The sequence below is a fragment of the Amphiprion ocellaris genome, chromosome 15, assembly GCF_022539595.1.
Source record: "Amphiprion ocellaris isolate individual 3 ecotype Okinawa chromosome 15, ASM2253959v1, whole genome shotgun sequence".
NCBI classification, from domain to species: domain Eukaryota; kingdom Metazoa; phylum Chordata; class Actinopteri; family Pomacentridae; genus Amphiprion; species Amphiprion ocellaris.
Genome location: NC_072780.1, coordinates 30,193,430 through 30,219,840, shown reverse-complemented (window position 1 = coordinate 30,219,840; position 26,411 = coordinate 30,193,430). Strand labels below are relative to the sequence as shown.

The 26,411-nt window shown below is 39.2% G+C and overlaps 3 protein-coding genes across 3 annotated transcripts in view; 1 reads left to right on the top strand and 2 right to left on the bottom strand.

Annotated features, from left to right (window-relative positions):
- Positions 1–26,411, bottom strand: part of si:ch1073-513e17.1 (sialin) — a 193,501-nt gene that overhangs the window by 77,136 nt on the left and 89,954 nt on the right. The gene's annotated exons all lie outside the window — the stretch shown is intronic.
- On the bottom strand, positions 727–11,863 carry LOC129350589 (uncharacterized). The gene is made up of 3 exons (XM_055017614.1): positions 5,088–11,863; positions 3,623–3,712; positions 727–1,566 (listed from the first exon to the last, which is right to left on the bottom strand). Exon 1 carries the CDS (start codon positions 8,428–8,430, stop codon positions 7,408–7,410), a length of 1,023 nt encoding a protein of 340 aa, XP_054873589.1. The 5' UTR covers positions 8,431–11,863; the 3' UTR covers positions 727–1,566; positions 3,623–3,712; positions 5,088–7,407.
- LOC118469887 (plasma membrane calcium-transporting ATPase 2-like) lies at positions 10,375–24,579 on the top strand. The gene is made up of 17 exons (XM_055017613.1): positions 10,375–10,462; positions 12,761–12,925; positions 13,044–13,220; positions 13,897–14,142; positions 14,693–14,910; positions 15,035–15,277; positions 16,949–17,163; positions 17,638–17,667; positions 17,766–18,355; positions 18,458–18,666; positions 18,759–18,853; positions 18,945–19,031; positions 19,147–19,618; positions 19,694–19,969; positions 20,407–20,583; positions 21,261–21,398; positions 21,767–24,579. The coding sequence occupies exons 2-8, from the start codon at positions 12,883–12,885 to the stop codon at positions 17,642–17,644; spliced, it is 1,149 nt and encodes a 382-aa protein (XP_054873588.1). The 5' UTR covers positions 10,375–10,462; positions 12,761–12,882; the 3' UTR covers positions 17,645–17,667; positions 17,766–18,355; positions 18,458–18,666; positions 18,759–18,853; positions 18,945–19,031; positions 19,147–19,618; positions 19,694–19,969; positions 20,407–20,583; positions 21,261–21,398; positions 21,767–24,579.

Sequence of the window (26,411 nt, the reverse complement as noted above, 5' to 3'; positions counted from 1 at the left end):
TTCACATCATGATGCCGCCACCACCGTGCTTTACATCATGATGCTGCCACCACCGTGTAGGATGGTGAGTTTGTGATGATGTGCAGTTTTTGACGTCTGTCAAACTTAATGTCTAGTCTGATGGACAAAATATTTCCCATCATGTTTTTCTTTAGTAAATGTTTTCCAAAAAAAACCAAATTAAACTACCCACAGTTCAATGTTGAATAGTGATGAAAGGGGGAAACTGGGGGGTTGAATACTTTTTTAGGCACTGTTTACAGTTTAATTTCATGTTTTTTACATTAAAACCTCAAAATGTCCTCCCCTTTCTAACAGATGTTGTTATTTCTGGGTTCTTTATCAGGCCATAAGATACAGTTGCAAGTTAGGAAATCCTGCCACCAACAGTTATCGTTTAAGTTATTGATTCATACATTCAGGAGGTCATAACATTCTCTTTAGGTTCTGGATTGTTTGTCAAACTCGTGAGACAGAAGAATCCATTAATCTACTTTGTAAACAGGTCCAGTGATGTTTAAAGGACATGGCATGTTGTTCATTCATTCAGTGTTGGTATCTCATTCTTTCACGCCTCGCAGTAAAATCACTTCCCCTGTCTGAGCTTCATTCACATGAATCTCTCCATACAGACTGTTAAGTCGGCCGACAGCATGTTTCCCACCGAGATTTTCCACATGATGAAGCCTGAGAACAGCTTTGAAAACATCAGCTTGAACACAGAAATCAAAACATGAACGTATTTATTTCAGACTTCTGTGAAATGTACACAGTTGTGCCTATACTAAGTACAGGATTTGAACATATATTTTACATTTACAGACATTTTCTGAGTAAATGTTGTGCTGACATGAAATTAAAGTTATATTTTAGCGAATTTAAGATGCTCTGGTGACAAACAGCTCCTCCTACAGCTGCTGGGTGAAAAAATAATAGTCAGAGGTGATTCTGCTGCAGGATTTATCATCTAAATTCACAACATTAAGGTGCTAAAGTACAACAACACACAGCGAACGACAAAAGTGAAATATTATGAAGGAAAAGTGAGCATTTGTGACGAATTTTAATAAATAAAATCTGATTTTCTGTGGTTACTTGTATTAAAGGTGCTTGTTAAAAAGTGATTATTGCTTGAAAACACAATTCCCTGATTAAATGTTCCGCCCTCTTAAAGGAAACCTGCACAGAATATAAACTTACTGACCTACAGGCTCACATATCTGTGCTTTTATTTGCTGTTATTGATGACTCATCCTGGTTTCTCTGATCAATGAGTCACTTTTCCCCTCTGAGACATTTAGATTTTCCTTCTGGCAGCGACACAAACACCACATTTAATCCTCCTCCTCCACAAACCTCCTCCGACGTCCACAAACAGTCACATGTTTTATATTTGACGTTCTATCTGCAGGCGATCTTCTAGTTGGGTTCTTTCAGTTGGACCCTCTCGGTCATCTGCCTGGTGCTGTACAGAGACACTCCCATCCCAAACGCCGCCATCGTCATGGCGATGGGGTCGATGATGCTGGTCTGAGGCTGCAGCCGGACCTCACCTGACACCTGCCTCTGCAGATGGACACACAGGTGAATAAAATCATCCTCACTGACACATTCAGGTCGCTTTTCATCTTTATTAAATATTTATGACAATATGGTGCATGTTTTTTGCATTATTTCTGTCAGAAAAGAACTGAAATCCCCTAAAATGTAAATTGTACAGGCGTCTTCACCCACAGTGGCATATATGTGACTGAATCTCTGTTATAAAGTGAATATTGGTGAGAGTTTTTCCATTTATTGAGGCTAAAGCTGGAGTGTGATGGTTGTTCTCTTATGTTCCTCCAGTAGAGCACTGAGATCTTTGTAGCTGCTATCACTGCTGTTAAAATAAACAGCTTTTTGTGTTTGAAATGCGATTATGGAGCAAGGAGAAGTCACCGGGTCGACTTAGAGAGATGCTGAAACTGAGAATCAGTTGAAACTTTCGATAAGGATAATTTTAGATTTAAATGTTCCTGCCTCACAATGGATGCACAAGAACTGATGTCAGTTAATCACATTGTTAACAGGAATATTTTGCTAATATTTGTGCAGTTATCCTCAGGTGGAATCATGCTTAAATTTGTAAAAATTATAAACAAAACAACAACAAACAAAATATTGAAGCACTAAAGCATCAGCAGCCATTTCCAAGATTTCCTCTCCTATTTTTTCTTTGATTGAATGAGGCTTTATAGTTTATAGTTATGCCCCTAAATGGGAGTTACGACCCTTGTTTCTGGGGGAGGTTGGACTGTCTCGTACATTGAATTTCTGCTGAAACTTTTCTCTCTTCTTTTTTTTTTTGGAAAGGACTTGGCACACTATTTATGACCCCAGAAAGATACTGTATGTATATAATAATAATAATAATAATAATAATAATAATAATAATAATAATAATAATAATAATAATAATAATAATAATAATAATAATAATAATAACACATTTTATCTAGAGATGCCTTTCAAAACAAAAGGACGCCGTAAAAAGTAAACAAAAAATGAAAATATATAACAACAATAACAAAAATATTATGATTATAACTACTACTACTACTACTACTACTACTACTACTACTACTACTACTACTAATAATAATAATAATAATAATAATAATAATAATAATACATTTTATTGACAAGCATCTTTCAAAACACCCAAGGACACTGTACAAAGTAAACTAAAAATCTATTAAAAATCTAATAATAATAAGAATAATAATAACAATAATAATAATAAGTTGTATTTATAGGTGGCTTTCAAAACACCCAAGGACACTACACAGGAAACAAAAATATAATAACATGTGATAATAAGAATAAGAATATATTATTTATATAAAAATATATTTTTAACATTATAGGCTGTGATTTCATTGTAATTTTCCACTTTTATCACACAACGGAGACGAATTTTTAACAGTTTTCACAAAAAATAGGATTGAAAAACCACATTTATTTACATTAGAGCATTTTTAGAATATCTGTCAGATAAAAGAAGAATTATAGATATGATAAACCAAAACAGAGACATTTTTTAAAAGTATTCTTGTTAAAAATATAACAATTGGTCTCTAGAATAGGTTTGAGGGTTAAATGTAAACAGTATTTATTCACATTATGATTGGTTTGGAGTACAATTTGAATCTGATGAGACAAATAAGTTCCAACCACCGACTGCACTGTTTATTAATTTACTGCTGATAAATAAAAGATGTGATGTTAAAACCCTGAATTAAGATGCAGAAACTGACTGTGTTTCATCACATTTCTGCTCTTTGTGTACGTGCAGCGTCAGCAGTGAGGTGGAGTCTGAACAGTGATGTAATAAAACCTCCTGACATGAACTCTGTGAAATATTAATAAACATGCTGCCTGCTCTGTTCTCCATCAATCTAAACTATCTTTATTAAAATCCTATAGAAACTGGAAAGTCAGAATTCAGAGCGCTGATCTCAATCAGTATAATATTTTTGGTTTGTGTTCTCTTGATAATAATAACTGAGAGCGAAGGTTCCTTTATGAACACGTTTTCAGTGAAACACTTAAATAAAACATGAATATAATAAGAACATCAGACCTGGAGGAGACAGAAATATCCTGGAGTCAGTCTTCCCAGTCTGATGATCATTTCTGCTGCTGGAGCTTCTCAGACGAGTCGATAAACTTCCTGCAGGACAAAAAACTAAACTTTACACTTTACAATAAACGTTCATAGTGAGGATTTATGTAAATTCTGAAATTCACAGTTGTTTCATAAAGTGTTTAAGCATTTTCTTCTAATGAATCACCAACAAAAACCCCGATAAGATAAAACTACTCCACAGAGATTGAGGAAAAATGAATGCAATTTGGTGCAGAAAATGTGTTTTTTTTTTCCTCATTACATTTGTTCTGTTGTGGCGCATCACATTTATCTTGATGACTGATTCTGGAAAAACAGTTTGTTAGAATACATGATGATATGAACTTTACTTTATTGCATTTTTTCTGAGAATAAACTGAGATATTTAATCCACATTTTAGTAAAACTTCTCTGATAAAGAGGAGATTTTTGATTACAAGTACACAAGTATTTGAAAATAATTCCTGTACTTGTCATTCCTTCTCCTAAAAGCAGCTGCTTGTTAACCTTCTCTTGAGCTGTTTTCATTAAAAAACACCCTAAAATTGAATTTAAGCATCTTGACGTATTAAGATTATTCCACCTGATATCACAAACATACGTTAATTATTCTATTTCTAACACAATCCTGAATCAACTTTGGCAAGAAAAGAATGTGACTCTCACCAACATAAAGTTGTATAATAATATTTAACTATATTTAAGGGCAAGAATAAAATAAAAGTTCAGTTTTTCTGAGCAGCATACAGTCTAAACATGTAAAAAAAAAAATGATTTAAAAACACTACAATTGTAGTTTTAAGTAGGTATTTATGATATTTACTGATAAATTGTTGTATTTGGTGGAAAATTGACAATAAAGTGTAAAAAAAACCACAGTTACAATAAAATAAAATGTGTCTGTGAAATAAATTATAACTATCAAATTCAGTACATTAACAAACACTTTAAATATCATTGTATCTGTTTACAGCTACTTTATGAAGTGTTATAAAACCATTGATTAAATTATATAAACTACCTAAAATGTCATTTAAAATGCAGTTAAACACCCAAAGGTTTTGATAGTTTTATATTCTTTAGCAAGAAAAGAATGTCATTCTTACCTAAATGAAGTTATATATTAATATCTAACTGAATTTAAAGGTGAAAATATATCAAACACTTAACTTTAGGTTCCCTGGGTTAGTTTTTCTTAGCATCATACAGTCTAAACATGTAATAAATGGTGTAAAACACACTACACTGAAGTTATAAACAGATATTTATGATGTTTATTGATGACAAAACAGAGTCAACTACATATTATGAACACTTTAAACGCCTTTGTATCTATTTAGTACTTCATTTTAAAGTATTTGTTAAGTGTTTCCTGAAGATAAACATGATCAGTGTTTAGATAAAACCTAGTCAGCCTCACAGTTTGCAGTTTTCTGGTCCTGCAGGTAGTGGAGCCTCCAGCCGGGATCCAAACGCTGCTTCATGGACGCCTGCAGCTCCGGCAGAAGCTCCGACAGCATGTGAACAAACGGCAGCACTGAGGGGCTCCTGTGTGTCGCTGCTCCGTTGTACAGACCCAACATCACACAGTCACAAAGCTGCATGAAAGGACTGTCAGGGACGATCAGCAGTGAAACGTACAAGAAGAGGCTCTGCGCTGCATGTTGCACGCTTCAGGGAACATGTGTGTTAACACGCTGCACTCACTTATGGAACCCAAAAACACTGAAGACCAAACACTTCAGAGGCCTAAACTGACCTGCTAGGGGGGAAACTGCACAAAGTAGAATTAATTAGGGTGTTAACCTTCACTGGACATGAATAGAGAGCAGTTTTTATGTGATGTCCCATTTTAAAATTGTATTCATTTTATACATTTTAAATTTTACACATGTATATGTCTATTCATCGATGTCAACCAAAATTTATTTGAATTTGAAAATAATTATCTATTGTCATTTTGATTAATTAATTACAAAGCCTGTAATTAATTAGACTAATTTTTTTAATCGTGTCCCACCACTAAAAAAAATACCAGGTTCATCATCTATCTAGTGATGGTTCTTTATCTGTCAAAATATATGTGTAACATAAAGCTGATATGTTGACACTGACAAATGTAGAATCTTCAAACAAAAAACAAAAGAAAAGCTAGTCAACTTGGCACAACGTTGACATGTAGAAAAAGTCACAGTTTTACATGAAATATAACAACCTTTTTGTTGCCTTAATGCCATTTTTCTCTTCTGTACTTTCACCACAAATTCCCCAAAAACAGTTTTTTAAAAAATGAAGAAATTTCCCTGGCCTTTGGACAGTGTTTTGTGTTCAGGTTTGCTAATGTGAATGGATTCACAGTACAAAAGATTTCCTGTAGTGAGCATATATTTTCCCACAATCCTTTGCTATATAAAGTAATTTACTATTTAAACATTAGTAATGATAAAAAGAAAAAAATCCTGTAAAAACAGAAAGGATGGTGAGGTTTTCAACTTTGCAACAGTGCCTGAGCAAATCATATGTGATGCTTGGTTCCATCGGGAAAATTCTCAAATTCTAAACTGAAAATTGTGATATTTCCATCAAATCATTTGATTCTACATGACTCACTTAAAAAGTGTCCAAAAATATACTGTTCACACTGGATCCGATAACCAACAAGCACATAACAAAATAACTGTAAATATTTGGCTACACTGAGAAAGAAAATGGAATGAAAGACCACAATCAGGAAGATTATGGTGAAATTCCCAAGTTCTTGCTTCAGACACACACACATGTAGAAATTCTTGGAAACATTACTTTGACTAGTTTCCCTGTGCGCTAAAGTTTTGAGTAATCAGGTTTAATATTACAGTAAGATTCTTCTTTACATCCCACTTTATACAAAGAGAAATACAAGACAATGCATTTACTGTCCAATACAATGAATTAAAAGTTGTGGTGCAGATCAGCTGTGTGCAAGTAGGATACAGTATGTGCACATTAAATGAAAAAACAATGACATTGTTGGAACAACAAGCTCTTGTCCACCATATGAACCCTGTTCAGTACTAAAAACTACCTTCTGAGCTTTAGTTCTGTTTAAATCAGAACCACCAGTGTTTGAACAACAACAACCAGAATGTGGTGCATTTACTGAGAGAAACAAACAAATGTAGAATTAAGGCGAAATTATATTTATTTGCTGATAATGACTGATAATAGATTTTTTTTCTTTTATTTTTATTTGGTTTTATTTTTTTCTTTTCTTTTTGTTTTTGGGAGGCAATTTAGAGTCCAATCAATCAATTTGCATGGAGAGAACACAGAAGTGGCCACAGAAAACAGCCCACCAGAGTAGTGGAGTCGTTTTTATGAGGCTGCTGTGCTCTTCACTGATTCCACCCTGCTGCCCTTAAAGAAAGAGGAGGTGAAGAATAGAAAGGTGAAGAATGGGGGTGATAGATAGATAGATAGATAGATAGATAGATAGATAGATAGATAGATAGATAGATAGATAGATAGATAGATAGATAGATAGATAGATAGATAGATAGATAGATAGATAGATAGATAGATAGATAGATAGATAGACAGAGAGAGGAATCAGGGTGGAGAAGTTGGAGAAGGCCTTACTGATCCACACAAGATGTATTTATGGAAAGCCTTTGTAATTCTTCTCTTGATGCGTTTCCACAACAATGTGAATTTCCCCTGGCTTGGGGAGAAATAAAGGACTTATCTATACTGTGATTTTCTCACAGAGGTAATACTGATATACAAAAAAGGATTACTAATATAATCGCTACGGTATTAGAACCTGCCAAACTCTTCTTCAAACGGCGAAAGTTTTCGCTGAAGCCTCTTCCCACCGATGAGAAGAACCTGGTGTCTCCAGATTTCAAATTGTCTGGTCGAGGGATGGCTTCTAAATTAACCTGCAAAGCCATCCACACAGTGTCCTTAAAAGATTCATCTTTTGCAGTCGTCGCTGCCTCCAGCAGCTTTTCTGTAGAGCCAAACATCCTGTCAAGGTCCTTCACCATGGCCTTCGTTATTTTGTCCGTCTCCTGGGTTATTTTTGTGATGAAGTCAGGTGACAGGTAGCGTTCATCCAGAAGGATCAACAGTTGCTTCAGGATGATCTGGAGTTGCTCTGTGGTGACTAACACCCTGGATTTAGAGAAGAATTTTGCCATCACCTTCAGCAGCAGAGCGCTGACGACATCCTTTTCTTCGGGGGACAAGTAGAGTGAAGAATGTGATTCAGTTCTGACCTGGGAAGCGGCGGGTTCAGGAGCAGAGACCAGTTCAGTCGCTGGTTCTTGATAGGAGGATCTGTCATCGGACTCAGACTCTTCATGGACCGACACCAAAGTGTCGAGAGACTCTGAGTATCTGAGGGCTACAACTGGTGTAGAGAATTTATCAGCGTCCTCATCATAGCCCTCATCGTCCCTGCTGGTAAATTTGGAAACTTTTTCACAAGTTTTTCTGGAGTTGACTGTAGACACAGACTCAGAAGGCCTTCCTGATGAAGGACATCTTTCTGAGCTTCTGACTACAGACTCGCTTTGCTCTTGGTCCAGATCCACAGGGAACTCTGGATGTTTCCTCTTAAAAATCTTCTTCTGGTCTGCCTGCATTTCATCAAATTGCCTTTTGGCAGCCTTGGAAAATGGCCAACGTTCACGCTCCTTTCTGTTTTCAGTCGCATCGTCTGTTGAAGTCGAGGCCTTTGATGATAAAAAGGCTCTGACCTTTTTAAAGCTCAGGGCCATGTCAAAGTGGGGTCTGCTCAAGTGAGTGGTGAAAATCACGGCAAATCACGGGAAATCGCACGAAGTCACGAGAAACTGTGTGTTGAATCCAGGTTACGAACATATTTATACACTTTCTGGCCATTATGACATCACACATGACATCTCAAAGATTGTGATGTCATAATGACATTTACATACATTCTGCAAACAACACTGCAGCACACTCACACACACACACACACACACACACACACACACACACACACACACACACACACACACACACACACACACACACACACACACACACACACCCTGGATCCCAGCACTGTGGAAAAATGGATGTTTTTGAATAAAAACAAATCAAATGTTGTCCCTATTTTTGTTTTACAGGTTGTCACTGGTACCACATGCAGTCACAAAACAACAAGTAGCAAAAGCACAATAAATTTCATTTATATAGCCCTTATTACAATTAAAAGTATCTAAGCACTTTACAGAAAGCCAGAACCTGACATCAATCAAGCAATCAAGCTACAAATCTCAAATCTCTCTCCAGTTTGTTTCCATTTCCCCCTGTGTTCCTGCTATCAGGAAAAGCAGACACTATATTAAGTATATTACTTGTTTACTGGTATTATCATTTAAGCACAATTCACAGCTTCACATAGCAAAGCTAGTGTGTCATTATAGGCACTCTGCCTGTTTTATTTGTCCAGTTGATGGCGCAGTAGAGCAAATGAAGCACCATGAAGCTTCGAACCATGAGTGAATCAACTGGATGGAAAGCCTCAGTGCTTCATGAAGCTTCATCTCGCCATCACTAGTCTTTAGCGTAGCCTGAGTTGCTACAGAAACGTGTCTAAAGATTACAGTTAGAGGTCTGACCATCACTGGTGATAAAGAAAGTCAGATTCAACTTAGATCTCAGCTGAGAAACATCACTAAAAATAGAGTTTTTAACCTTTTCATGCTTGTACTATTTCTTGCAGACTTCATTTCTATTAAAACGCCCAAGAAATCTTTAGAAATTTTGCATCTTTGCACCAAAACCAAATGCAAATACTTCGGTTTTAAAGGCTTTTTATTGGCTTTCTGCTCATTTCATAATTCAATTTAGTTTTTAAATCTTTTAATCTACTAGTTCCTGACTATTTATCTGATATGTTGACTAAGTTATAGATCCCTGAGATTCTCTAAATCTGTTCTCTTAAATGTTCCCCACAGTCACTAAACACTGTCTTTAAATATCTTTTGCAATTTTATGTAACTTACCAGTATTACACCTGCTATTTTATTACTTTTATTATGTACTTTTGTATATGTATTGTAAGGTTTTTCTTAAATTGCACTTTTTATATGTTATGCATGTAGCATTGCTAAACAAATAAAGGTATTTGTATTATTTATTGATTGGAAAAGTGATGGGAAAAATGTGAACATGTAGGCAGCAGCTATGTGTCGTCCCTCCCTGTCCAATCAGTGGCCTGCACTCCTGTCCAATCAGTGGCCTGCACTATGTAAACGTCACATTATCGGCTCATCTTAGCTCGCTTGGAACCTCAGCCGAGAAGATGCTGAAAATAGTGCCTTGTACCAGGCACTAACCCGTATGGAAACGCTCGCAAACAAAGACGAGCCGAGCCGTACCGTGCCGAGTAGATGCTTGTGGAATCACGGCATACTTGATTTCAATTTTAATTAATTAATGACATATTTAATAAATTATTTAACGATGGATTTATTTATTTAAATTTGGCACTTTTAGTCCTCCACAGAAATGTACCCCTAACCATAGAATCATCCTTTTACAAATTGCATATTAAGATTATCTCATATTTTCCCCCTCAAAATCAAGATTATTTCAAATTATTAGAGGTAATCAGGTAAAATAGTCCTGAGCGCATTTACACCACGTAAAGTAGGGCCTCTTTGACGCTGGGCGGAGTGATACGCCGCAGTGTTCTTTAATGTTTGAACTTCTAACGGCTGAACCACTCGATCCAACTGGCTTAAGGTTGGTCACAGTGTTTAGTGGAGAAACAAAACGGTAAGCTACAAATGTTTCTTGTTTTTTAGAGGTAAATTTTTCCAAGACGATTTATCTAAGTATATGTGTAAATTCTAAATGATGTGTTGTGCTGTGAACGTGCTTCGTTAGTCAGCAACAACCTGTTATAGCGCAGCGCAAACAAATGGGATGAATGTGTTTCAAATGTGCTCTGGAGTTGTCATGTTTTGTGTAAAGGGACATTACTAAAAACTTTGGCCGTGTGCCTGCTTCGGTAGTTCTGCGTTGTATTGATAAACTCTGTAATATAGCATTTTGAAAGAGTCATCTGGTTTAGCTAGCTAGCTAGCTGTTTTGGTTGTTTTTTTTTAATATCTTAATTTAAGCGCCAAAGTCGCAATATTGCGACAAGCAACGTAACGTAACGGCAGCGAGTCCGCGCTCCATGACAGTCCACAAGCAGCACATCCTGGAGCCGATGCTTTGCTTCACCGTGTCCGGGGTGGCAGGAGGGGACGTGGTGGGTGTAGCAGCGGTGGTCAAAACACCGCTAATAGTGAAGTGGGTAGCGGGGATGCAAAAAACCGCGGAAATAGCGGCAGACGCGGGAGAAAATGCACTGATAAAAGCGGCGGAGGCCGCAGTGGCGTTCACGGCCCCGCCGTAAATGACGATGATAATGGCTGGGTTTGCTTGAGAGATGAGGAACAGTATCACAAGTGGATCAGACATTTAGATGAGCCTGTTGAGTATCGTGGAGACAGGAATCTGACAAATTCTGAGCCAAGCAATGCCATCTTGATCGATAAACATCTGTAAAAGTTATGTAATCCATATGTCCGCCGCCTGGTGACGTCATGATATGCAAATTAGATGAGTGAATTTACTCCCATCACAAACTTTGGATCATACTGATGATTTTACTCATTTACAGTATGCCTTTATCTCTAATCATTTTCAAGTTACAACCTTTTGAAAAAGTGATATGAAAACTGAATATTTTATTGAAAAAACTGTGTCGCCTAAAGGGTTAATGGGAACGTGTTGCACGTTATACCGAGTTCGGTAAAGTTGGAAAGATATTCACAGATTCGGACTTCTTCTATTCCGACGCTCACAAACACTTTATCATCACACGGGAAACTAAACGTCGCCCGCTGCAATAAAAGCGCTGATTGAGAGGGAGAAACGACTGATTTAATGTCAAATTCAGCTGATATTAGATACAGAAGCTGACAGTTAATAACTAGTTGTGTGACTGATACCAGATCTGTTGTTAGTGTTGTGAAGTTTGAACCGATGTCAACATTTCAGCTCAAAGTAAAATCCACCATGCTCAGCAGAGAAGATAATTAACTTAAAATAAACATTCGGTTCTCAGTAATATTAATTTTCTATTAATTTAATGCAATGATTATCTAAAATATCCATTAAATTTTCAATATTAATTTTAATTTAATTCAATATTAATTATTTTATGAGTTATCCATGAATTTTTCAGTAATATTAATTTTAAAATTATTTAATGTATTGATCAAATTTTCAGTAATACTAATTTTATACAAATTTTATTTAATATAATGATTATATAATATCCATTAAATTCTCAGTTCTATTAATTTATCTCAATTTAATTTAATACAATGGTTATATAAAATATACATAAAATTTTCAGTAAAATTAATTTTATATATTAATTTAATAAAAATTAGATTTGTACAGCTGAGATGGAATGACTAACAACAGAGAGCAGTTTATCTGTTTTCATTCAGGTAGTTAGATGTAGTGTTTATACACACACACACAGACACACACACACACTCTAGAATAGACAGTGGGGCATTAGTCAGGTCGACTACACTGTCCACTAAGGCAGGAATCCCAGAAATGAGCTGTCTGCATGAAACCATAAAGGTTGTGTTTGTTCACATAGCTATGAAGGTTGGTGCAAACTGAGCTTTTTTCTGCTTTACATGCCTGTCACTTCTTGATTCAGTTCTGTTTCCACAAGTTTATCACTCGCTGTAGCATCTCTGTGTGACTGTCAGGTAAAGCTGACAGTGTGTCACAGGCAGACTTCATATTTTTGTAAATCTGAAAGTGTAACCTCTCAAAATTTTAGTTGTGTGGTTTAGTGTGTATGTTTTGTGGTCCAGTGAGTAAATGTTTTCAGCTTGCTGTACTTAAAAACACACAATCTGAAAGTTGAGCTGTCTTTTAACTCCCTTGTGTTTATTTTTGGTGTTACCTCTTTGTGCAACTTTATTCCATAACACCCAGACCCAATTGCTGCAATCTACTTTCTTCACCTGTCCCTCAAACAAAATATGTTTGCAGGAGAAAAATGGCCAACAAGCCAGCAGGCAACCATGATGGCAACTATGGGGTGACCAGCATAGAGGAGGAGAACCTGATGGATCTTCAAGGCAAGGACGCTGTAAAGAAGATACAAGACACTGATGGAGATGTCCATAGAACTACTGACTTGTCACTTGCCATTCTGTAAGGAAAAGATTCTGTCAAAAACAAGAAAGTATCTGCACAGGCTACTGTTATGTGTGTGGTATCATTTGTTTTGCTCAATTGCTCTTAATTAATAATGTCATGTTTGTGTCTGTAGATCTGTCTGGCAGCAATTTAGAAGAGCAACACCAGAATATGATTCCCCCACAGAAGCCCAAGATGTTCCTGCAGCTGGTGCAGAAGACTCTGTGGGACATTAAACTGGCCTTTCTGGGATTCGCTGCAGTAATCTTGCTCATCAGGTTCTTCAACGCACCAGGGAGCAACGATGAAAGTCAGTGGTGTCACACTGTAGATCCTACAAATGACAACTTTTTTAAAGCTGATCCCAGTATTTTTACATTCTAAATATCTGCTATAGCTCATAGCCCTGAAACTGAAACTGAAAAGTTGCTTTTACAGCAGGACAACAATCCAGAGCAGACCTTAAATCATCCCAAACTACTTCAAGAAACAAAAGCTGAAGCTGTTAAACATCACAATCTGCTGACCTGTAGATCACTGAAAGTCCATCAGTGTTAAACGTGCTGGACGTGGCAGATAGTCCAAACATATCTCAGAACTTGAAGTGATCTGCAAATCCTACGAGAATCTATATTTGTGTAGATATTTTGTATTTCAGAATTTAACTTTGAACCTGGTAGCTAACTGGTTTAAGTATGAACCACATAATATCAGTGTCCACAGATCAACTCCCAGCCAGCTGAACTCTGTTCTAACTTCTCTCACTGCCTTTCTGAGCTTTCTGACTCTAGTTCCCCTTGTGAAGGATGGAGAACTGAGCTTTTTGCTAATGTGATGACTGGAACTGCTATTTTTGTCCGAACAAACAATGTTCAACTTCTTCTCTGAATTCTGCAGTTGCTGTTAACTAACCTATTTTATGTCATTTGTAGTGGTCAGTCTGTTTATTTTGTTATTTAGTTCTAATTGTCATCATTTGTTTCCAGCAGGGACTGAAGGTGGCGCAGGGAGTGAGGGCAAGGCTAACATGAGACAGCTCAGGTTTGCTCTGATCCTGTCCTGGGTCTTCATAATGATCCTGGTGACGGCCTGCAGAAACTTGTGCAACATCAAGGAGTTCCTTGAAGGCCCAGAAGGCCTGGGAGAGGACTGTGCTGGAGCAGAGAACCAGCATCGTCTCTGCTCCAGCAGTAGCAGACCAGCCTCTCCCTGCTGCACAATCACAATAGCCAGTGAGAACACACACACACACACACACACACACACACACACACACACACACACACACACACACACACACACACACTTTAAATAAAGTTGTTTTCACCTTAATGCTCATAAAGCTTTATTCAGTCACGTTTACCAGCCTGCAGACAACCTTCTCATTGCTAAATTTTGGTTTTCTGTGAATTAAGCAAGACAGATGTGAATTACTGAGCAGTAGATGCTGGGTTTTGTTAGTTTTGTACAAGCTAGATGCTCCTACCTAAAGTCCCACAATGCTCTCTTCTTGTCATTGGAACTGCTGGCAGTACAAGTGTTCATCTCCTTTGGTCCCTACAATATTAAACAATAAGAGGTTACAGGTGATAGACCAACTAGGTAATGCATCTAATCTACAATAAGTTTTCTGACATGTATGTCCTTCATCTTCTGTCTTATGAGTTAAAATATATTTACTGTCTTTAAACTATTAATGGCAGTTAATAGGCAGTCATTAACATTATTTGTACAATTTACAGCTTGTATGAGTTGAATGGGATTTTGTGTTTGCTTCAACAGGTCTGTCAATATGGATTGTGACCACAATCAGCCTCATGACAAACTTTTGGCTCCAGCATCAGACCTGGAAGTCTGAATGCATCAACTTTTACACGCGGCAGCTTTTGCCAGTGGTCAAGGTCATTTTTACCACCATCTGTGAGGTGACAAAGGTGTTCATGGCTGTTCCTATGGGGGTGCCGCTGGTCGTCACCATCTATCTGACATACTCTGTCAAGGTAAGCAGTGTGCCAGGTGCAGGGGATTTTGACAAAAATAACACTAATTGACCTCCTCAGAGTTGTGTAATAGTCTTTGAGGTTTTGATAAGTTTGATGAGCGGCGTTGTTCTGCATCTTTTAGAAAATGATGAAAGACAACAACCTGGTGGGTCACTGGAACGCCTGTGAGACCATGGGCAACGTCACGACTATCTGCTGTGACAAGACGGGTACTCTGACCATGAACCGCGTGACGGTGGTGCAGGCCTGCGTTGGCGATACACACTATAAGACCCTCCCCAAACCTGACGTCATCAAACCAGAGACTTTGGAAATGTTGGTCACCAGCATCTCGATCAACTCAGCGTACACCACTGAGATCTTGGTGAGACTTTGACTGTCCTGCTGCACCAAAAAACAACATGAACACAGATGCTAATCCTAACCTCAAAACATTATTCTGTATGAAATCAACCAAACCCTCATCAGAATCTGTCAATTTTTTAAATATATAATAACTAATATATTTATGCAAAAATGTATCATCATACTGTTGTTATTTTAATTTTATTTTTCATATTTCTGAGCTTCTTTGCCTCCTGAAATTCATGAGTATGGGAAATTTTCTTTTAAGCAACTTTGAATATCTCTTTTATGGGAAATGTCATAGTTTCAACAGAAAAACTGCAGCAGTTTAATGTCTGTCATAGAAAAAAGACCCTAAAGACAAAATGTGTAGACGAATAGCTTCGCTCAGTGAAATGACTAATGTAGAGCTCACCAGGTTTACAGATAAAACCTCAGCTGAGAATCTGTATAATTCAGGACCAGAAGTGATAGAACAGAGATGCTTCTTAAAGCTGATTTAAATCCCAAACTCTGAACAGAACCTCTTCTGGGGCAGGTTAGCTGTGCAGCATCAGTTACTGTGGTGATCTAACCAGTTAAAGAGAGCCACCAGCATGATATTAAAAACTACTCTGAGGCTAAACACACTGGGAATCTTACTTTGTTGGGCGAAAATGTTTAGATAATCCCAAATTAATGTCAGACAAAGAGAAAAAAGAGCAAGAATAACAAATCCATGAAAATATTTTTGTTTTACATATTTTAAGACACAGCCGAGACTTTCTACATCATGATCTCTCTGTTCATTAACTTACTGTGCACATTTTGATGTTGGTTCTTGAAAACTTTTCTAGAGTACCTAGACAATTTCTATGTCAAATGATGACACTTCTGAGGAGCCCAACATACTTTGGAAAATTAATGATATATGACATAATAGCCTGCAAAGAAGACGTTTGTGATCTGTGAGGGTTTAAAGGCTGAAATTCAGTCATAGCTCCTAGTTTATCTCAGAAATACTGCAGACACAATGAGACTGAATGAAACCTTCACTTTGCTTACTTTGTTTGTTTATAATGATGGAATCTGCTGCTGGTGATTATTTGTTCATTTAAAATGTGAAATTGGCTTCAGAACAGAAAGAGTTACACTGAGCAGCTAATCTGCTGATGTTATCACCAAGACTGATTGATTAAAGACACACAACAGAACCCTGAAGCTCATTAACATCCACTGACTCCTGAGTGTTGTTGTGACCTTTATTTACTGAGGAAAGTCATCTGAACTCCTCCACGCTGCTAAACCGTATCACAACTAGTGCAATCTGTGGATTTAAAGCAGTGACCTTTCAGTCAGAATATGGCTCATTTGGAGTATTTTCAGTTTGTGTCCCTGTTCAATTATCGCCTGTTTAGCTGGAAAACAGAGAGTAATCCAGCTCCATCTGTTTGGCAGAATCTGACTGTGTAGAGAGGAGCAGCAGGTTCTTTACAGTTACTGTTAACACAGGACAGACTGTGTTTTATTTTAATCACTGCCTTAGTTGAGCAGTGCAGAATATTTTCACTCACAGCTCTGACACTTTAGCTGCATTATGATGTGGTATAGAATAATTTGCTCATATCATGTCGGCACATGTTCGATTTTTGAAAGTGTATAAACAAAAAGAATAAAACTAAACTGCTGATGTCTGCTGCTCGTCCTGCAGGACTCTCCCCTGGATCCTGTCCAGATGGTCTGGATCAGCCTCATTACAGACACTCTGGTCGCTCTCGCTCTGACCACTGAACAGCCCACTGAGTCTCTGCTGCTACGTAAACCGTACAGCCGAGAGAAATGTGTCATCTCTGAGACCCATGAAGAAGAGCATCGTGGGCCACGCCGTGTACCAGCTGGTCATCATGTTTACTCTGCTCTTTGCTGGTGAGCTAAGGGGAATCCTCCATCCAAGTTTAGAGAAATCTGTGTAATTATAGAGGATTTTAGATTCACTTTGTGGTTCTTTTCTTTCATTATTTCTGTTTGTGTTTACATATATGTATATATGTGTACATGTGTGTATATATGTACATATGTGTATATGTATTGAATATACATATTGGAAAACATTGAAGAACACAGATATATGTGTGTGTGTGTATGTGTGTGTGTGCGCGCGCACTCGTGTATATTTGGGGTTTACATATGCATGTGTGTGTGTATATACACAGATCTATACACAAAAGTGTGTGTGTGTGTGTGTGTGTATATATATATATATATATATATATATATATATATATATATATATATATATATATATATATATATATATATAATGAGAGAGTGTTGATGTGTAAAGTTGTCAGTAATCTGAATAGATGTGTGATAAACTGAAGAGTTTTCTGTTCTTTACAGGAACTGAGCTCAGATTCAGCTTCATAAACAGTAAGTTGTCCTCACTGGTGTCCTTCATCGATCTTCTGTTCTCAGGAATCTTCCAGTGCTGCTGCAGTTCTCCCCTCATTTTCATTTTCTCTGCTTAGATGGAATATCCAACTTTTAGAAGGGCCCCTAACGGGACCCTTCTGCTAAAGGCCTCACCAGAGGCTCAGGCTCTGGGGCCCCGGCAGGCCGGCTACAGGGCCAGACCTGCACAGGAGGTGGAGGAGGAGGCCCGGGCCCACGTCGTCTCCGAGGGTGGCGACGTCACCAACGCCACCCTGGTGCTGAGCCGGTGGAGGGTCCAGTTCGGCCGGTACCAGGGCCAGACCTTCCACTGGCTGCTGGAGAACGACGTGGGCTACGCTGTGAACCTGGTTTCCTCCCACCAGAAGGAGCGAGAGAGGACAAGGTCTCAGTCCCCGCTGATGGCCAACAAGGTGAATGACTGGACCTGATTTATTCTGACATACAGTCTGACTGCAGCTCCAATTCTGGTTTGTGGACCTGCAGGACGCCTTCACCCGGTACTCCTCAGGATACCTGGACTTTGTGGAAGCCGTCAGGTTCCACAAAGCGTTTGAGGAGGCCTGGGTGAAGTCCCTCCAGCCTGGGCAGGAGGGACAGGCCCTTGTTGGCTTCGGGGACTTCAAATTTGAGACCCTGAAGAGCCTGAGGACCCCAAGAAGATCCGGTATGTTTTTACTGTAATACATTTAAAGACACTGTCATGATAGAACATCTGCTGGATGATGAGTGAAGATCTCAGTCACCTGAGGACCTTCATCATCTGCAGATTCGTCAACTACCTGAGACGGAAGCTCCAGCTCCAGGCACGCAGATGGAGAACGCCGTCCGCTATGTCAGAAGCCGAGACAGACAGAGGAGGAACCCTGCTGCTGCCTCCTCCACCTCCACTGCTACCAGGACTTCCACCTCCTCCACTGTCAGCAGCAGCTCTGCTTCTGTCTCGGCTTCGACGCAGGGTTCCAAAGCTGCATCCCAGTATGTGTTTCATTTTGCTGATGTCTGAATTTGGTGATCTTTGAGGGTCTTTCTGAAGGAATCTTTATATTTCTTGTGTGGTTTGGTTTCAGATTTGCAGCCTTTGTCTCTGGCCGGCGTTCTCTGTCTGCGCTGGAAATGCAGGCAAAGATTAAGAAGCTGGTGGTTTCTAAGTCTGCATTTCCAGGTGAGCTCTGGTTCAGCCTCAGTGAAATACAGAGTTAAACTTTACTTGTTTTTCTCACTGTTTAACTCATGTTTCTGTATTTCCATTCCAGCCTCCTGCAGACCAGCTCTTTTCTCAGAACCACCTGAGGAGCCCACAGATGAAGAGCTGGTCCAGGTGGTAGTTGACACAGAGAAGTGTAAGTAATCATTTAATGACAGACTGACACCTGGAACATGTAGGTGATAACAGAAACCTTGAATACATGCTGACTTGTCCTTTCCTTCTGCTTTATAAATGTTTCTGAATGACAGAAGAGCTGGAAACCAAACAGTAAGTTTGTGTCAGATTAGAACTTTCTGGTGTCTCTATGGTTTTAATCTCAGATCACTAACTGCCATGCTGCTCATCACCTGAATCATCCTGACTAATGAGATCACCTGTAGACACACCTTTCCTCCATCCCGCTTTTCTTTACCTGCATAACCCTCAGCCTCCCGCGTCCCCCGACCCCTTCTTTGCATGTCGGCTGTTCCTGTGGATGCCACACAGGGTCTGGCGTCTGCAGCTGACATGTCCCCAGCCTTCATGCACCGGGTCCAAGATGAAGGCTGGGCTGGACAGGACCATCCGGAGGGTCCTGGACATCGACGGCTGGTATCTCATGGCCACTGAGTACCTAGAGTGCCGTCGATGTAAGAAGAAGGTCGGAGGCTGGTCGCAGGCCATCATTAGGCAGCTGCTCCACACCTACAGCTGCCAGTTTCCTGCCGTACTCACGTACAGGTAAGAGCCAGTTTAACCACACTGTGTGTTGGACATGGATGAAACTGAGGCTGATGCTGCTGCTTGTTGCTGCAGGTTGTCCTGTGACCTGAGGGTGGTTGTACAGCTGAAGTCCCGCACTCTTGGCAACAGTGCCACTCAGCTGTGCAACACCCTGCGGGAGACCCACGCTGACTCCTGGATGTGGAGAGCGATCCACTACCTCGGCGTGTGCGAGCAGTTCCTGGCCTTGGGCTCCGTGAGGTGGCAGTTTCCACCACCGCCCCAGATGCCCCCTCTGCCGTCACCCGAGTGGCTGCTGACGGTGTTGTGACGACGACAGGAAGAGATCAAAAGCAAAGACGCAAAACAGTTTGTGTCAAGTTCAACATTATAACATCAAATGCAGCCTATGACAGCTTAACAGCTGATATTATTATTACTATTATTATTCATGTTTTGTTATTTCTGAGTCACGTTAAAAATTACTTCTAGAAATCAATCAGATTGCTGCTGTCATAGACTCTGACTGTTCTTTAACTACTGACTTGTCACTTGCCATTCTGTAAGGAAAAGATTCTGTCAAAAACAAGAAAGTCTCTGCACAGCTGTGGAGCCATTAGTGACTCAACTGTGACCAACAGTCATGCAGTAAAAATTCAGAGAGTTTTCAGCTGAACTGCAGGCTGAAACCTTCACCTAAACACCCTGATGAAGGGTTCTGGTGAAATCAGGCTACTGTTATGTGTGTGGTATCATTTGTTTTGCTCAATTGCTCTTAATTAATAATGTCATGCTTGTGTCTGTAGATCTGTCTGGCAGCAATTTAGAAGAGCAACACCAGAATATGATTCCCCCACAGAAGCCCAAGATGTTCCTGCAGCTGGTGCAGAAGACTCTGTGGGACATTAAACTGGCCTTTCTGGGATTCGCTGCAGTAATCTTGCTCATCAGGTTCTTCAACGCACCAGGGAGCAACGATGAAAGTCAGTGGTGTCACACTGTAGATCCTACAAATTACAACTTTTTTAAAGCTGATCCCAGTATTTTTACATTCTAAATATCTGCTATAGCTCATAGCCCTGAAACTGAAACTGAAAAGTTGCTTTTACAACAGGACAACAATCCAGAGCAGACCTCTAAATCATCCCAAACTACTTCAAGAAACAAAAGCTGAAGCTGTTAAACGTCACAATCTGCTGACCTGTAGATCACTGAAAGTCCATCAGTGTTAAACGTGCTGGACGTGGCAGATAGTCCAAACATATCTCAGAACTTGAAGTGATCTGCAAATCCTACGAGAATCTATATTTGTGTAGATATTTTGTATTTCAGAATTTAACTTTGAACCTGGTAGCTAACTGGTTTAAGTATGAACCACATAATATCAGTGTCCACAGATCAACTCCCAGCCAGCTGAACTCTGTTCTAACTTCTCTCACTGCCTTTCTGAGCTTTCTGACTCTAGTTCCCCTTGTGAAGGATGGAGAACTGAGCTTTTTGCTAATGTGATGACTGGAACTGCTATTTTTGTCCGAACAAACAATGTTGAACTTCTTCTCTGAATTCTGCACTTGCTGTTAACTAACCTATTTTATGTCATTTGTAGTGGTCAGTCTGTTTATTTTGTTATTTAGTTCTAATTGTCATCATTTGTTTCCAGCAGGGACTGAAGGTGGCGCAGGGAGTGAGGGCAAGGCTAACATGAGACAGCTCAGGTTTGCTCTGATCCTGTCCTGGGTCGTCATAATGATCCTGGTGACGGCCTGCAGAAACTTGTGCAACATCAAGGAGTTCCACGGTATGCTGAGTCGCATCGAACAAGAACAAAAATTTACAGTGATCCGTAGAGGTCAGGTCATCCAGAACAGTGCAAATTGGAAAGGTTTGCACATTCTTATCAGCTGGTGTTGATCTGAAGTTGCTCCTGTCGTATTAGTCCACTCTGTCAGCAAATAGAGTTCATATAGTCTGTGTTGAAAACAGCAGAGCTGTTTGAAAGGTTTAATCATAGTTGTTTAGCTATATTTGACTTCAATCTGTCCACATAAACATCATTAGTGAATAAATGAGACCATAGATGAGTTCACATGTAGTGATGATGTTATTTTACACTGTGATGTGTCTGGACATACAACTGAAGTATCTGACCAAAATCAATGTGAACAGTTTTCCATCCTGACCTCCCCCTGTAAAGCCAGCCAAGACCCAGGATGACATGGAAAATACCAGGGAGGACAAATGTTTGCCGCAGAGCAAACTGACCAAGCTGCTTGCCTGGATCACCTGGCCTGGTCTGGATCAGCCTCATTACAGACACTCTGGTCGCTCTCGCTCTGACCACTGAACAGCCCACTGAGTCTCTGCTGCTACGTAAACCGTACAGCCGAGAGAAATGTGTCATCTCTGAGACCCATGAAGAAGAGCATCGTGGGTGATGACATGGAAAATACCAGGGAGAACAAATGTGTGCCGCAGAGCAAACTGACCAAGCTGCTTGCCCGGATCACAATAGCGAGTGAGCAACCTGGTGGGTCACTGGAACGCCTGTGAGACCATGGGCAACGTCACGAGTATCTGCTGTGAAAAGACGGGTACTCTGACCATGAACCGCATGATGGTGGTGCAGGCCTACGTTGGCGATACACACTATAAGACCATCTCCAAACCCGACGTCATCAAGATAAGTCCTTTATTTCTCCCCACGCCAGGGGAAATTTACATTGTCACAGCAGCCCATGCAACAGTAGACGTAGTGATATGAACAAAACAATAGAACAGTAGTAACAATATTTACAATATATACAAGGGTGAGAGATGAGGATAAAGAGGCTTAAAAGAAAAAAAAGTTTAAAAGTGCGAAGATGTGCAGTGCAAGAATTGCTGTGCAAATTTTATGGTTTGGGGTGGTAATGATATAGTCCAGTTTATGTTAACATCAGCCAGTGATGCTGATGTTGTAAAGTCTTATAGCAGATGGAATGAAGGACCTGCGATAGCGTTCCTTCTTGCAGGGTGGATGTCTCAGTCTGCTGCTGAAGGAGCTGCTTAAAGACCCCACAGTGTCATGCAGTGGGTGAGAGGGATTGTCCATGATGGATGTGATCAAACCAGAGACTTTGGAAATGTCGGTCAACAGCATCTCGATCAACTCAGCGTACACCACTGAGATCTTGGTGAGACTTTGACTGTCCTGCTGCACCAAAAAACAACATGAACACAGATGCTAATCCTAACCTCAAAACATTATTCTATATGAAATCAACCAAACCCTCATCAGAATCAGTCAATTTTTTAAATATATAATATGTTTATGCAAAAATGTATCATCATACTGTTGTTATTTTTATTTTATTTTTCATATTTCTGAGCTTCTTTGCCTCCTGAAATTCATGAGTACAGGAAATTTTCCTTTAAGCAACTTTGAATATCTCTTTTATGGGAAATGTCATAGCTTCAACAGAAAAACTGCAGCAGTTTAATGTCTGTCATAGAAAAAAGACCCTAAAGACACAATGCGTAGAAGAATTAACAACTGCACAAAATCTCCTCTTTTTAATAAATAAGCTTTGCTTTCAAGGTTAGAAACTTCTTCACAAAGAGAGAGACAACATAGCAGAGACACACTCTTGCTTTTATTACATTTTCAGACATTGTAATGATTCCATGAGGAATAACTTAACCAAAACCTCAACTGAAATCACTGAGAGCAGCCCAACAAATAAAGTGTAAGTCAAAGTGATATTGTTCTAACACAGACTCTTTCAGAACTTAGATTGTTGATTTACTGTTTTTACAAATATGTTTGCAGTCCAAGATTGCAGCATGATTGATTAAAATAGGATTATATCTTTTCTGTTAGACTCAACTCAACCTTATTTATACAACGCTTTAAACAGCAGCCGCTGAAACAAAGTGCTGTACAATAAACAATGAATTAAAACAATAAATAAAACATAAATAAAACATACACATATTAAGACAGCAGCACAATAAAACAGAAGCAGAGTCTCATGCTGTGTTAAAAGCCAGTGAATAAAAATAGGTTTTAAGTTTGGTTTTAAAAACCGACAGTGAGGGAGCCTCTCTGATGTGCATAGGGAGATTATTCCACAATCTGGGAGCAGCAACAGAGAAGGCTCTATCTCCTCTGAGCTTCCTCCTAGACCTCGGAACCTCCAGAAGCAGCTGAACAGCTGATCTGAGGGTTCGTGAGGAGGGATGAGGATGGAGCTCAGAGAGGTAGGGAGGGGCCACACCATTTAAGGCTTTAAAAACAAATGAAAGAACCTTAAAATCAACCCTAAAGCGCACGGGGAGCCAATGGAGGGAAGCTAAAACAGGCGTAATGTGCTCATATTTTCGAGTGCTGGTTAAAAGACAGGCTGCAGCATTTTGAGCCAACTGGAGACGCGCTAGGGCAGACTGGCTAGCTCCAAGATACTCCACACGTACACATTGTATGAGTTCAAAATGAAATCAGATGTCCGACAACGCCACCCTGGGAATTTCACCCAGAGAATTATTGTGATCCAATACTGGAGGCACATAAGTTCGTTTATTTCATGAGGCTTGAGATGTGTGTCCAAATTAAAACATTTTATTATAATTGTCTAAAATAACTGGTTAAAACATAACACCATTCATACTAGGGGCCAAAGAAAAAAAAAAAAGCAGAAATCTAATCAGTTGCTGGCCGCCAGGTGGATGGGGCCAGTGAAGGTGAAGGAAGTTCTCCAAAATAATAAATAAAAAAAAAAAAACACCCCAAACTAGTGCTGGGCGATATGATGATACATATAGTGAGAACGATAGTAAAGTGTCTATCGTGCCATTTCTCTTCTATCGTTTCTAACCTAATTTTATCAATTACTACAGCAAATATATCATTAAATAGCCTACAACGATTGTATTAGTGATTTCTTGTCACTATGCATACTGTAAGTTTATATAAGTGAAAATAAAGAAGAATAAAAAAAAGATTTTTCGCAAAGAAACTCTGCCTTGTGGTTTTTGCGACATGACGCTGCTTTACGTTCTTTGATTCTCACGCGGGTTTGCGACATGCTTTATGTTACTTAACTCATGAGTGCTGAACAATGGACGCGCAACAGGTAGGGCTGGCCCGAATAGCAGTTTCTGGGCTCCGGATATTCGGTCCCCTCCTTAACGTCTGGGAGAGGGGAGTTGACGGACGGACAGAGGAACGACCCCAATATTCGGTTCGGTCCGTGAGGTCAGAGGCGGTGAGCTAACGGAGGAAAGAGCCAAATTTTTGGCTCAGTTCGTAACGCTGGATGGGGGGTGGAGGTAGGAGGGGGCGAATATTGGGATCTCAAAATTTATATCCGCATACCACCATCGGGACCCAATATTCGGGTCCAGCCCTAGCAACAGGTTGATGTTTCATGGAGAAAAGTAAGCAATGAAATTTTTGTCAAACTTTTCAGAGAATAACTGAAAACATACTTTGTTGTGGTATATCGTGATATATATCGTTATCATGATATAAACTAATCCATATTGTGATACATGATTTTTTCCATATCGCCCAGCACTAGGTAGCGGTGCCTATGACGGTGCTGTAGTGTAATATGTTTTTGTAGCTTGTATCTACTAGATAAAGACACACTGTATTCCTTACACCTCCACATCCAGACCAAACTATACTTGCTGCAGCAAGACACAAAAAACTAGGGAAATCTGGTTTAGCTGGAATCTTGGAACTGGAATCCCAAAAAGCAATAAAATGAAACATCCCAGAAGATGCTTTTAGCCTGTAGTCACTGATGCAGTTGGACTTCAGACAGTTGTAGCTGGACAGAACACTTGCAGACGGACAGCAAAGTAGAACACCTTGGCAGTAACCAATGACTGTGATAAATAGAACAGATAATTTAATATCAGTGAATGTAAAACATTATCATTATCAAATTAATCTGCTTGTATATAATTGAGCCTTTAATTGTATTTGTTTCTTTTATCAAAATACTTTTTTTAACACTCATTTATGTCAAGGCCTGTAACACTTTAATTACCCTTAAAATAAATACAGGAAAATAATGAATCCATCTCATCCTATCAATTAAAAGTAATATGTTTACCAAGCAAATACTGATGACTAAACTTTGGATTTATATTGACTGCTAGTGAAATTTCTGAACAATAATCTTGACAACTTACTCTGTTCATCAATTTTATCCCCACCTCATCCCTCCTTTACAGTGTTTTCCTGTACATTCATTTAACAGTGGCGGGCCGTTTGGCTTCACTGTGACTACGGTGGGAGACGAAGAGCAATTGAGCAAAACAAATGATACCACACACATAACAGTAGCCTGTGCAGATACTTTCTTGTTTTTGACAGAATCTTTTCCTTACAGAATGGCAAGTGACAAGTCAGTAGTTAAAGAACAGTCAGAGTCTATGACAGCAGCAATCTGATTGATTTCTAGAAGTAATTTTTAACGTGACTCAGCAATAACAAAACATGAATAATAATAGTAATAATAATATCAGCTGTTAAGCTGTCATAGGCTGCATTTGATGTAATAATGTTGAACTTGACACAAACTGTTTTACGTCTTTGCTTTTGCTCTCTTCCTGTCGTCCTGACAACAGCAGAATTCATAAGCCGTGATCTGCCAAGAGACTGCAGATGGAAATTAGCTTAAGGCTAACTCTGATGCAATACATCAAATGGCAACATTCATGTTTAATACTGTACATGACCCCTTTTAAAATAAATTGATCAGTAGCAGTAATAATAATAATAATAATAATAATAATAATAATAAAGCTGAAGTGTGTCATG

Coding starts and splice junctions, on each gene's coding strand:
- LOC129350589 (XM_055017614.1), bottom strand. CDS start 8,430: ATGGCCCTGAGCTTTAAAAAGGTCAGAGCCTTTTTATCATCAAAGGCC.
- LOC118469887 (XM_055017613.1), top strand. CDS start 12,883: ATGGAGATGTCCATAGAACTACTGACTTGTCACTTGCCATTCT. Junction 12,926..13,043: donor GACTTGTCACTTGCCATTCT/GTAAGGAAAAGA, acceptor TTGTGTCTGTAG/ATCTGTCTGGCAGCAATTTA. Junction 15,278..16,948: donor CGTACACCACTGAGATCTTG/GTGAGACTTTGA, acceptor CTCGTCCTGCAG/GACTCTCCCCTGGATCCTGT.